The sequence below is a fragment of the Rhagoletis zephyria genome, unplaced genomic scaffold (assembly GCF_001687245.7).
Source record: "Rhagoletis zephyria isolate East Lansing unplaced genomic scaffold, Rhagoletis_zephyria_1.1 Rzeph_scaffold_03993, whole genome shotgun sequence".
NCBI classification, from domain to species: Eukaryota; Metazoa; Arthropoda; class Insecta; order Diptera; family Tephritidae; genus Rhagoletis; species Rhagoletis zephyria.
This window is the reverse complement of record NW_016161076.1, coordinates 27,367-41,910: the sequence shown is the minus strand read 5'-3', so window position 1 is coordinate 41,910 and position 14,544 is coordinate 27,367. Positions and strand designations below refer to the sequence as shown.

General features: G+C 35.0%; 1 protein-coding gene across 2 annotated transcripts in view; it reads left to right on the top strand.

The window, feature by feature from the left end:
* Positions 1-14,544, top strand: part of LOC108370078 (neuropeptide Y receptor-like) — a 31,226-nt gene that overhangs the window by 1,353 nt on the left and 15,329 nt on the right. For both annotated transcript variants that reach the window (XM_017625326.1, XM_017625325.1), the window contains exons 2-3: positions 480-593; positions 7,684-7,882. In XM_017625326.1, coding sequence (XP_017480815.1) covers positions 480-593; positions 7,684-7,882 — 313 coding nt within the window. The remainder of the gene's footprint in view (positions 1-479; positions 594-7,683; positions 7,883-14,544) is intronic.

Sequence of the window (14,544 nt, the reverse complement as noted above, 5' to 3'; positions counted from 1 at the left end):
CAGGGTTTCATGCAGACAATGTCAATATCATCCACTGAATTGGAATAAAAATTTAGTATTCGACCCAGTGAAATTCGTCTCATCGACTATAAAAAGGCACTGCGTAAAAGCAAAATTTCTTTAGTAGAAACCCTGTTTTTTTTTGTTATTTCTCTAAACAAACATAAAACTAATGTGTAAACACTTACAAAAATATGTATATGATTTACTGCGGTACATCACGACGCACATAAATAAGTATTTAAAATGGACACGAAAACATTACTGACGGAAACGACTTCACAAATGTACTTAATTTATATTCATAATAACACAATAACACATAAAGCCAATTCATATCAAGCTGCAACGCATATTTTAGCTGAATGTATTCTTTCACTCGAGACGAAATCTTTTTTTTTGCAGTAGATTAAGTGTTTGAAATATCCATAACATGAAAGCTTTTTATTCATCGTACGCATTATTTCCCTCTCCCATAGGCTTGCAAAGTTCATCATAGCTGGAGTTTGGTTCATTGCCTTGGCCACGGCGGTGCCCATACTCATCGTATCCAAGTTGACACAGCCGGAGCGCTGGTTTGTCGAGTGTCAGCGGTGAGTGAAAATCATTTATATTTTACACTTTTATCAGCAGGGTATGTATGTATTTATGTATAAACGTTCCTCGGGAAATATGCATATTTAAACACAGGAGAGGTCGAATGCCTCCGAGAGATCATTTTTCAAATTAAATGTATGAAAATTTATACACGACAAAGTTGGCAACTTTGCTTTACACAAGCGTATTTAGACAAAAGCTTATGAATGTATGTATGTAGTTATATGCATTCACTGGAGCATTTTATGAGCTATGCTGCTGGAATGGGGTTTGCCTTGTAACATTTTTCAAAACGCTTTGACCCATTTATTTTCTCTTGGGTGCCTGTATAAGTTGACATATTTGTGGGGAACTGTAAATACAAGGAAGCATTCTATAGCGCACATTTCTAAGTACTCAAGCTGTCAACACAGTCTATGGTTGCCGTGAATAGTATTCACTGAATACTGGTTGGTTGCAGAGATTTGCAAAATATGGCATTTTCAATTATGTTGGCTCGCGGCAACACGACGATTCTGAGGTGGTAACCAAGCAAAGCAACCAAGCGGATAGAGAAAGAAATGTGCAAGTAAAAGATTAAAAAACAAGTTGAAATATGAGCACAAAGTCTGCTCATAAAAGTAGTGCGGTATATATATGTATGTAGATACTCGATTTGTTTGTTGGTTTTGCTCAAGCCAACACAAACTGCTGTGGTGTAGGACATAGCAGTGAAATATGGAAAATACTATGTGATGGACTTAGAACGCATTTACATAAATGGCTGCAAACTCGTACGCTCACTCAGCCACTTAGCAGCGAAATTCTCAGTTTCATTTTACGCAGCATTGCGGTCTCGTTTATGATTGCAAGTTCCTGTCGCGCAGTCGTTGTATCAGTTGAGTGCTACTCGAATATATATTAACACCAGTGCCACCGCTTTTCAAGTGTAACACGGCCTAAATGATGGCTTGATTAAGTGCACATTCAGCGGAGATGCGACATGCAACGGATTTGCAACATGACAACGCCTCGACTAGAGAGTTAAAATACTTACTGCTTATTGCTACACTACACTTTTGCAAGTACTTTCAACTGTAGTCAATTTTAAAGGTCTCAAAAGAAATATGCAAAATACTATAAACTTGAAATTCAAAACAAGGTTCCAATGAAAGTAAAATGAAGACTTGAATAAAACTCTATTCTTTTGATGATGACCACGGTAAAAATTTAAATGATTATCATTTTAGGCTACAGAAGAGCTTTGGTCTTGAAAACGTTCAACGCACATACCGCAGGTGGTAGCAGAGGAAGAGGAAGGCCACCATTGCGATGGGAAAACGAGAAGACTTTACTTCCAATTAGCGTCAGCTGATTGAGTGTGAACCTCTCAGTTATAAAGCTGCAGTTCTCTATTTGCACATGGCATATATGCAAGGAAAAGTCGGAATTCTGCTCCATGCAATTTTTGATAGCCTCAAACTGACTAATGAGGTTATATCTAACTTTATTTTAAACCCTCATTTCAATGACTGAATGAAGGAAATTTAGTTTTAAATATTCATTTATTTAAAAGACAGATTCCATTATACTCATATGTGTGATTGTACAAATATGTATAGATATCAAATACAGATTTAAAACTGTTTATATAGTATACCTAATTCGTGTTTCATTGTTAGAACATAGAAGACATATCCTTAGTTAGCCTGGGCGTATGAGTAACTTTTCGTAAACGAGCATTAGTCATAGGTAGGCCTGGGCGACGTCGACTGCGGTGCGGCCTCTGTTTACTGTGCTTCGCAGTATTATACTGTTCCCCAAACCCTAAAACTGTATAGATATATTTTTCCCAAAGTACTTAATGTATGTGAATAATAATAATAATAGATTGGCGCTTACACATATCATATGCTAGTTTTTGGCCGAACATCTTCTCCGATTTGTGGCGTGCGCCTTGAGGTTTTATTAACCGGATATCCGGATTTTATCCGTATACGCGAATATTCGAACGTATATCGATCGAAATCGATAANGCTAGTCTTTGGCCGAACTTCTTTTCCGATTTGTGTCGTGCGTCTTGAGGTTTTATTAACCGGATATCCGGATTTTATCCGTATACGCGAATATTCGAACGTATATCGATCGAAATCGATAAATTGTGATGACTCGAAAAATTCTTGTACATATGTACATATGTATAATATATTATATTATGAAAAATTCCAAAAACTTCGATTCCATAAAGTAAAATTTTCTATAACTACCAACAAATTTTAATAAATTATTAAAAATCGGCAACTCCATAATTTCTAGGTACCAGATACATCACGACAACTTGATAAATTGCGTTAACTCGATAAATTTCGATAGCTCTATATATTTCAATCACTCGATACATATCGATTATTCAATAAATATATGACATACAATTTCGTTGACTACATAAATTTCGATAATCCGAAAAATTTGTATAACTCGATAAGTATCTGTACATTTCAACAATTACATTTCTGCGTCTCTATAAATTTCGATACCTAAATAAATTGTGCTATTTCAATAACCCGGTACATTCCGATAAATTAATATATGTGGATGATCCGATAAATTTCGATAACTATAAACGTCGGTAATAAAAAACTTGATAATTTTCGATAACTAACTTACTGATGAATGGGTACATTTCGAATCTTACCGAAAAATTTCAATAAATCTTCTTACCCTTTTTGTTTTGTATGTATTCGCATTGTTTTCATTTTCGTCTTTATCTTCAATTTTTGCATTTGAATGTGGTTGCGCACTTTGGACTTTCCCGTCAGTTATAAATAGTTCAGAAATAAAAGAGGCTGATGGCTTTGCATCGCTGCAACTTGCAGCTAAGCCAACACCTCTCTCAACTCAGCCATACAACTGCGATCTATCCGTGAAGATTATAGTTGGACCTCTCTCCAGAGGCTGCCATTCTTCCATTCGCGTCATGGAGGGATGCGCGCAGAGAAGGATCCGTTCGGGCCAGCCTCGCAACGCTTCAATACATTTCTTCCGGTAATACATAAATTGAAGCTTTGAAGAATCGTAGAGTACTCTTACGACGGGTTAAATAAGAAGCCAGAACGGTTTAGCCTAATGGCGAAACAAACTGCGGCAACATTGCCCGTAACATCTGCAAGTGCGATACTGAGCTTAGTGTTAAGCGCAAGATTAGGTATGTTCCGAAGCGCTCGCCTGATTTCAACGATGGCTGCCCTTTGCATGCGCTCTATCTTACTAACAAGTGCACGACTCTTCTATGTAGTAGATTCCACCAGACAAAGATTCATATCTTCCTCATGGGGTTTTTATATCAGTAAAGAACCACTGATGCCTTAGTTACTCGCTCCTCAATATTTCTTGTTCTCCAGGATCATGGCCAAGAACTTGACCACATCAGGGAGCACAAGGGAACCTGGGTGTGAGGCACTTTACATATCCTCGAAAATAATAAGAGCTTCGTCTTTCCAGCCAGCAGACCGATTTGTGACCAAATTATCAAAGGTGACTCATTCACAGTCCCTTCATAACCCCTTCAAGAATGATTTAACCGTATTTCGGTTTATACATTCTCTTTTGAACGGTAACATGCATATGTATATATGTATTCAGGCCCAAATTATCATACCATCCGGAGAGTTACACCTACATATATGTGGGACTAGAAACAATCAGGCAGGATTTGCAAATCACTTCCGAGTGAACTTCAACCCCTTTCAATATGAGTTCAAAATGATTTTGGTTGAAATTCACTCGGAAGTCAATTGCAGAACCTTCTTGAATAATGCATAGTTTACCTATAGCGTAAATATCAGATGCTTTTAATCAGGTAATTGATGTAAAGTTTAAGATAGCCATAAATACCTACTTATTTTCATTTTATGAAAACTGCACCTCTGAGACAACAATTAGTCCTCAGTATAACGCGAAATCATTTTCATTATAGTAGTCCCATACACAGTTGCAGAATAAATCAAAAGCAAACAAGAAATCATGCGGCAGCAGAAAATAAATATTAAATACCTAGCGAAAAACCACATTTACGATTTTAATTACATCGAGTAAATTATCATTTGTCAAACAGTCAGGTAGCAAGGGGCCGCCAGAAGATCTAGTAAAAGAGTTAAAGATATAGCATAAAGCATGTTATCGCTATGCGCTAGAAGAGAATACTTAAAAAGGAAGCTGAAAGTAATAAAAATGATGGATACAAACTGGAGACGAAACGGCTGACCATCACATAAATGCAACATTGTGGAATGGAGATAGGAAATTTAATTTTTCTAAACAAAATGTTTCATGATAACAAATAGTAAAACGCCGCGCTAGTGTGTATGTAGCTGTGTAGAATAATGCGGCTAACTCTTTTATTTGAAAAGAGAATCTATGTGAGTGTAGATAGAGTATCTTTCTTTGTATAGCACATGCATTGCTTTGGTAGCTGTTCACTACACAAAACCACAAAATGCTATTTTCTTGCCATCAACTTTGACTAACGTTTTCCTTGTACTGTTACATAAATTCGTGCATGTGACAAAGGAATTCTGAGTGCATTTGGCATCCTGTTAAAATGTTATGAGTGCATAAGTATTCATGATATTCTGCACTCAAATTAGATTGTAGTAATATGTGTATGTTCATAAATATGTATATATGTACCAGACATCTGCAACGGGTACATCATTTTCATGTATATTCGAGCATCTAACAAAAACCGTTTTGCATCAAACTCTTTAAATGAGCAGAATTATTGCTCGTAAGCGACTGAGCTCAAGACGTCATAGCATTCGATTGCTTTTCATAAATATTTGATTGGGTTCGGGTGCTCGAGTTTCAACTCGAATGTGCACAGAATTTGCTTGTTTGGCTATGATCTATAAAAAACTGCTTGAAAGTGGCTATCGCTATATCTACCGTGTCCTTTCCCGGGAGGTTTTACCCAAAATCACCCGATCGTACCTTGCGCTGTCAGCTTGTCAGCTTTGCAATTACCATCAATTTTCCATTGTACCCGGCAGCCATACATATGAGTTGAATTATATGTAAATACATATGTATGTTCTTGTTCAAAAAACAACGGCATTTAGTGGGGGACTTCACTCTGTCTATGCGTGAGTCGAAAGCTTTCAGGTCTGCCTTCAAGCATTGTATTTTTAAGATATGTTCGGCCACTTGTTGACACAGAGTGGTCGAAAAAATTATAGCTGCATTATATTTTGACACGTTTTAACACATAATTTTTTTTTTTTTGTAATTGAATTTTGCTTGTTTTTTTATATTTTTTTATATATAGTTCTTTCTTTAGCAGAACCCGTGTAAATCCAAGTTTCATTGAATTCTAGTAGAATAAAGCGTAAGTTTTAAATCGCTAAAAATTACCGTTGATCTTTTAGAATAGCCTTATAAAAAAGTCCAATGGTGCCAAGTCGGATGATCTCAGTGGTCAAATGACATCCCCTCTACGGGAAATTATGCGCCTGAAAATCCTCTGTTACAATGAACCATTTCCACTGAATGATCCGATGCCGTCAGTTGTTTTGTGGCCTGAGCGTTGAATGGATGAATGGCTTACAAGGTAATTCTGGCTAAAATAGTTAAAGCGCCTTCGTAAGACAAATGAAAGACAGATGCCAACATAGTTCGAAAGACTATTGTTATTCTGGCACAAAAGTCTTAAATAAAAGCTCCGTCATTTATCAGTCGTGGTTAAAAGCTATTTTGAGAGAAGCACTTGTATATTATTTAGCTCGCATCGCTTCAACAGCCGCAATGGCCGTGTGAACAAAGCACGGGGGTGCGTTCGAGAGATCTGAGTTTAGAATTAAAGTAAAATTTTTTCTTCTATAATTTTATTTAATTTTTAGAAAAATATTTCATAAATTTCTTCCTTCTTAATTTAATTTTCTTTTAATATTTAGAGTTTATCTATTGTTTTAATAAGAAGTATATTTTTTCTTATTTAATTTTTTTGGAGCTTGTTTTAGGAGCTTGTTTTAGTTATGTTTTGTTTTTTGATTAAATGTTATTTTTTAAGTTTAATTTTTAGATTTCATTTAAAACAGAAAAATATTTTTTAAAATTACATTTAATTTTATGAAATTTATTTGGTTTGTTTCTTCTCTCTATAAATTTAATTTGTTCTTAATGGTTTTAATTCCACTTACTTCTAATTTTTATATTTTATTGTTTTAAGAAAAAAAATATATTTGTTTTATTTCGTTAAATTTTTTAAGAATCTTAATTTTATCTTTATTAAATAGGTTTTTTTATAATTTTTATATTTTGTTTCAAAAATAAAAATATATATATTTTTTTGATTTTATTAACTATTTTACGTACAATTTTCTCTTTTGTATTGAATTTTTTTCTAATTTTGTTTTGAGTTTTATTGTTTTAAAAACCTTTTTTTTCAATTTAAATTAATCAAAATCTTTTTTTATTCTTTTCTTTATTTCAATTTAATTTAATTTTCTTTTTTTAATTTAATTTTCTTTTATTGATCCGAACCACCAAATTTCTACCTACATATGTGTATGTAACTTATTGTTGATTTTCCACAAAATTGTACATATAAAAGGGCCTCAAGCTCAATAAAATTGTTGAATAGAATTTAATGAAAAAATATATTTTTATTTGTATTATTTAGGTGGATATTTTCCAATAAATCTGTGTATTCACTTTTCCAGTTGCGACGTTACTGACTTAAGTGAGCTCCTTAATCTAAATAGTCCGAATCGTAACTAGCGAACTAAAAAATACATAAGTTTTGCAAAGCGCTTGCACGGTGCACGAATTACACGGTTTGCATCTACGATCTTAATGTTATTACTATGTATGCATAGTCAACTAATAGCATTAATTAACTTAAAAACTTTGAGACATTAGAGTTTTTTTCCATCATAATGACAACTTTTTCAATCAGCGAAATGCACAAATATTTTCATAATTTTACCTGATTTTTTCAGGCCATCGCCTGTGGGGTAGCTCATTGTCGTAAGACAAGTACATTTTTGTTTGAATAATTTAATTACAAACACTTTATTGTTCACTTCGCTCTCATTTTTATGCGTGTTTCAGATACATTTGTCGCGAGGAGTGGCCGTCCAATGAACAAAACTACTACTACACTTTGGCGCTGCTAACACTGCAGTTCCTCGTCCCTTTGACCGTGCTCGTCTTCACCTACACACGCATCGCCTGCGCCGTTTGGGGCAAACGACCGCCTGGCGAGGCAGAGAACTCACGCGATCAACGGATGGCACGCTCAAAGCGAAAGGTAAGTAATGATGCATGCAACAGCCCTAATATACATATGTAAATATCTATACTACTACTGTATGCACATACTTTGGACTATGCGGTCCACTTATTCCATTTTGAAGTACTCATCAAATGTTACATTGTAATCAGCGTTACCGCGAGCTTGAGCAAAAAAGTATCAGTTGCCAAGCAGAAAAAGTATCAAAAAGTTTCAATGGCAAACACAGCTGTTATTTTTTAAATTCCTATTCGAAAAACAAGTAATAAATACAATTTTATGATGAAATCGATAGTTATAAAAAAAATTATATATTACTTGCTTTAACAAAAACAGAGAATCTGTATGCTTATTTGCATAACGATAAACAAACTTAAAGGGCCCCCTAAACCACATAAAATCATTGCGCAACCCGAGACATGTACAAGTCAATATTGTGAAAATTACTACACAATAAAATTGCGCAAACACTATTTTGGAGAAACGTTGCTCAAATAAATACATTTGAGCAAGAAATATGAATGTGCGTTGTATATTTTGATAGCTTCAGCCATATATATAATATTTCTATGTATTATTGCTAGTACAATATGCTTGCAATGAGTTTTCAATTCGCCAGCCTATGAGAATTTTTGTGATTGTAGGAGTATACATGTATATTTGTAAACTACAACAGAGAAAGAAGTGCCATATCATAACAGGGGCGGTTCAGGGAACTCAACAAACAACCGCAATGTATATCGAGCCCCAGACGCGAAAATAAAGTAAGCGAACTGTTTTCAAAATTTAATTTTAGTGCATAAATGCTCTTAGAGCACTTCCATGAAAAAGTAAATTAAAAAATATACTTATATATGCATTATTTTAGGAGTTAGGGCTCGATATTTCGACTTTCTCCGATGCTCTTCGTTATTTGGGAATATGAAAAACTGGAAGATAGAAGCTCTTTTCCTAACCAAAACCAAAACCTATTTATTGTGCAATTGCGATGTTGCGCAATGTTTTATTGTGGTTTTGGGGCCGTATAACAGCGGCGTGTGCAAAGAAATTATGGGTTTTATTTGCCCTATAAGAGTTACCAAATCAAACTTATAAATACATATAAAATTTTAAGATTTTAAATTACAAGAAAAAAATGCTTTATTATATTTTATATTGCTATTATATTTAGTAATATTATTCATAATTTTCAAACATTCATTTCTGCCTGTTCAAAGTATCAAATGGAGCATTTGTGAACAAAAAAGTATCAAAATATGAAATCACACAATTAAAAAAAAATATATAAAAAATAATACAATTGTATCAAAACGGCAACGCTGACTGTAATGGAGTAGCGTACCAACTCAAGGTTTATATATAAGAGGTTGCGCAATGCGCAGGTCTGTTATTCTGATCTCGCAAAATTGGGCGCCGACAACAGCAAAAACAACAAGCAGCTTAAAAAAAAAGAAATGAAGTAAAGTGAAGCGATTTCAAACCAATTGTAATCGATAGCTTATTCAAAAATACATTTGCGGTTAATTTTAACCAAGTTTTTACTCATGTCTTTATGTCGAAAAAGCCACGAGACCGGATTTTCCACACTGGCCAACTTTTGCGCTCTCATAAGTTTGATCGTGTCAGCTGACACGTTAAAAGCTTAAACGACATAGCGTAGACGTAGGTTGACGTAGACACGATTTACCTTATGGGATTCGCGTGTTAACGAAAACTCACCCCGCATGGCGGTGACGTTGCCGTTGCTTCTCCCTCTCTCAATCAACAGTAAATTTCATATGCTGCTAAGTACGTTACCCTACGTTTACGCTACGTCGTTGACTTAAGCTGAAATTAGTCAAGAACGTAAACCTACCGGTACGTAAACCCGAGACAGCTGACACGATCTGTCTTACCAAAGCGCCATGTAAATGAAAAATCAACACCGCAGAATTTTTCTGTAGTTGTAGCCCGTAGCGCAGAAATCTGCGGAATTTAGATTTTTCCGTGTCAGCTGATTTCTCCTTAAATGCGCTTTAACGCACGTTAGTGTGGTTGACACGATTAAACTTATGAGAGCGCCATGTAAATGAAAACTCACCACCGTGTACGTGCAACGATTACGCGTGCTTCTCTCTCTCTCTATCAACAGGTCTTTTTATATGTTGGTATGTCAAACAGACACAACATACGTACGGGGGGAGGCTGAAATAACACAAACGGCAATAACGCAAATTTGTGTTATTTCCCAATTGAATGTGAAATAACACAAATTTGATTTATTTCATTTCTCGTTGAGCAATAAGACCAAGTTTTATACTTAACCATTTGAGTAAAAAAGCAAAATCATGCACATGTATTTGACAAAAAGTAGTACATGAACAAGTTAAATGGACGGATTTGTAAGTATACAATTTTGAAAGTGCCCGGCGTCGCGGCGATCCGCGTTTGCGCGCCGCCCTGCGCGGCCCTGCGCCACCTCGCGCAACCCCGCGCCGCGTTCGACGTCGCGCTCGCGTCCCCGGCCCCTCCCCTCCTTTCGCAATTATTTACTGGTGGCATTATAGCCTTTTAGAAAAAGGAAAAATGATAAAATAACACTAGTTCACTTCTGAAACTGCTTTTTAATGTCCAAGTAATGGGAATTATTGTGTATGGTGTTATTGCATGCATCCCACCCATAGTGGAATTTACCAGGTGCCACTGCTTTATTTGAAAATTTACCTATAAAAATTGACTAAAAGGCAGCCGAATGTCAGAAATTAGAGCAAGAAAGCCGTTTTATTACTTCATCTGTTTATTGCGATGTGGTTCCATCCAAACATTTTAAGGTTTTCCAGCAATGTTTTGCTTTTGCTAAAAAATTACTTGTTTAATGGGAAGTTCTATAAACACAAGATGCACTCAACTTTGAAAAGTAATACAAAGTTTTACAAAAAAATTTTGGCACGAATAAATTAAATAGTTCCATGAAATTTTTACACTCTTACACTTTTTTTGTTCATTTTCGTCGATTTCTGGTTGCTCATTTTTTTAATACTCCGAATACCGAAAATTTAACTGAACTTTTATTTTTATCATGTAGCTGAATTTGGTGAAACGAATTCGAAGTTAGCAAAAGCCACCCCTTGTGTGCGCTAATGCTAAGTGCTCATATTTACTCAACTTTAAACACTTTGTGTGTAGCGTTTCTCTACGTGACAAATTTGGTATGTAAAAGTAAATAGGCAATGTTTAATTTGGCACACACTAGAAGAGGAAACTGGTTACCTCTCTTTATATGCGTAAATTTACACAAACATTTTTTAGAGGAAATTTTAAACATTTTATTTGTAAACTGTAAAATTGTGAACAATAAATGTTTAGAACTCAAAAAACAAATTTGAAATTTGTTCTATGCCACATCTTAAAATGCGCAAACTCAAACAAACATTTTTTTATAGTGTTGGCAATAATAAGGGTATACGTTTGTACATAGGAATTAGGTATATTTACATGTAGCTTTTTGCTACTCTGATGTAATGCACAGCTGGTGTATATGGTCCTGCCCTAGGATATCGCAATGTTAAACGGACCACATTTTACTACATATGCATTTCGGTTAATTTTGAAGTACTATTTGACCCCCAGGGAGTACTCTTGATATGCGTGCATGGAGTAGTCGCGATTTTTGCAGGGATGTGCGTAACCAATTCACTTGTAAAATTCAATACATATATCACATATATGTACATAGTTGTAATTCAGATTTATGTATGTACGTTGCGGGTGTGGCTGCAGCAGATAACAGCCATTCAATTGAACTGTTGGTATTCACGGCAGCTGTGGCAACCATTTGCATTTGACAATAAAGGAGCTAAGAATTGATGTAAGTGTGTGTGTGTGTGCGCGCTTAGGAGCACATAGATATGCGTAAGTAGATTAGCATTAAGCATTAACTAAGCTCCAAGCTGGGAGCGTATATGCGCTGTATAGTGTCGCGGTTGTCGCTTGTAACCGCAGAAAGCAATTTAGAAGTTAGCTGCAATTGTGCTTTGATCTTCGTGAAGATGCATCTACATTTACTTGTCCACATGCAAGCGTACATATGTACGTATGTACATCGTAAATGCGTGTGTGCTTTTACATTTTAATGCTTCAGACAGCAGCGACAACCATAGATATGTAGTCGCTGACAACTGGAAATTGCGTTTGCTCAGAGCTATTGTAAGTTCGGAGAGTGCAAGGCGAGTGCTAACCCTGCAGGTAACGGGGCTAGTTTGTAGCTCACTATTAACTAATTAAATAGCAGTCGACTAGTGCATTAGATGTCAACTAACTTGTAGCTAACTACTTTTGGACATAAACTTTTAATAAAAAAATTGTTTTAAATGTTTAACAGTTTTATTAATTAACTTATTTAACATTATATATTTGCTTATTTATTTACATGTTCTTTTGTCCCATATTTGAATTCGATCAGACATAACATCAAAATGATAATATAAAATTTCGACCCTTTATTTGTCTCGAATACGTAAAAGAATCTACGAAGTGCAGAAAAAAAATATATTGAAAGTAATATTTGTATGAGAATATTTAATAGAAACTTGTAGTTATTTATCGAAATTCCGCAAAAAGGCTAACTCAATTAACTTAATCAATTGATAATTTTTTTCTACAGGGAAGTGCTGCTGATACAGCAGGTAACAGTTGCTTAGTTTTGGTTATGCTTCTCAAATCTTTGCATGCATAAAAAAATAGAAGCTTGCTATTGAAAAACTTTGGCAATATTGGTGTGTTCTAAGGCGTTTGTACGTTGACAGTTTTGTGGGCGTATGCCAAAGGATCTTTGATATGCTAAATACATTAAAAGTAATCTACATAAATAAAATATATCCGCTGAGACGCAATAAAATCGTGAAAAAGAACGCAAAATTCTGGAATAGTCATTAAATGCAGAAGCTAGACTTACCTAACTAGATGTTTGATGTGTAAACATATCAGCAATCGGTATGAGTAAAATTTTGCCTTAGCCCAGCAGAAAACTTATACAATTNCTACAGGGAAGTGCTGCTGATACAGCAGGTAACAGTTGCTTAGTTCTGGTTATGCTTCTCAAATCTTTGCATGCATAAAAAAATAGAAGCTTGCTATTGAAAAACTTTGGCAATATTGGTGTGTTCTAAGGCGTTTGTACGTTGACAGTTTTGTGGGCGTATGCCAAAGGATCTTTGATATGCTAAATACATTAAAAGTAATCTACAAAAATAAAATATATCCACTGAGACGCAATAAAATCGTGAAAAAGAACACAAAATTCTGGAATAGTCATTAAATGCAGAAGCTAGACTTACCTAACTAGATGTTTGATGTGTAAACATATCAGCAATCGGTATGAGTAAAATTTTGCCTTAGCCCAGCAGAAAACTTATACAATTTCTGGAATAGTGCAGGACTATTTCGGGATAGTTTCGGGATCTTTTCAAGACTATTTCGGAACTATTTAGGTACTTGTTCGGGATCATTTTCGGACTTGTTCGGAAAAATTTTGGTACCTGTTAAAACAATTTCCGAACTATTTGAGAACCATTTTGGGACTAGTTGTTGACCATTTCAGGACCTGCTCAGGACTTTTTAGGGAATATTTCGGGACTCGCTCGGGATGCTTTAGGACTAGTAAAATAACATTTTAGGACCGTTTCAAGAAGTGTCCGAGATATTTCTGGGACATTTTCACCCTTTCTAACCGACTTCCAAAAAAGGAGGAGGTTATCAGTTCGTCGGAATATTTTTTTTTTTTTTTGTATGTTGCCGCATAACTTTGGACCACGTCAACCGATTTCGATAATAGGTAGTGTCTCAGAGGTGGTCCCATACTAATCTGGTTAAGATTCGATCAGCGGATCATGAGATATATATATATATATTTTTTTTTATATGAGAGTTGAAGTCGGTTTTTTTTTTGCTAAAAATTACTTGTTTATGTACCGCTTCAGGACTACTCCAAGATAATTTTGGGGCTAGTTGGGTAAATAAGTAGTAAGTCACCTCTCAGTCATTGCATATGTTGCAAAAGAAGTTTAAATACAAATTTTCGACTTTTTAAGCACCATAGTCAAACAACTACAAAAACCCAAAAATAAATTGTTAGACCGTTTTTAGAAAAAAAACGTTTTTGTTTATTATTTTTCGATGTTGGATTGAACAGAGCTATGCGGAATAGTAACATGCATTGCTAACCACTCGACTTTGCTTCATACCCTGTTCGGATAACATAGTAATTTTTAAATAGATGGCAACCCTACTCAAAAAATAATACATTATTGAACAATGCCGAGTCCTTTGATTTGACACCTCGTTTCTTGTAATCCAACGAACAGTGCAGATTTCATAATTTTAAAGACCGATGGTAACCCTACAGGAATTTAGAGTACTTAATATAATATTCCTATCGATATAAATTAAACTTAAAAAATTTCGCCTAAACATGCTCAGTCCTTTTTCAGATTAGCGTGGTCAAAATAGCTCGACTTTCCTTTATACTATGTATAGAAGATAATAATTTTTAAATAGGTGGCGACCCTACTCAAAAAAGAAAGTTTTTATACATTCGAAGGCCATGCCTTTTCATTTGATATTTCATTTTGTAACCTAACGAACGGCGAAAATCTTTAACTTTTTAATAGGTGGCAACCCTACTCAGAAAAATAATACATTAT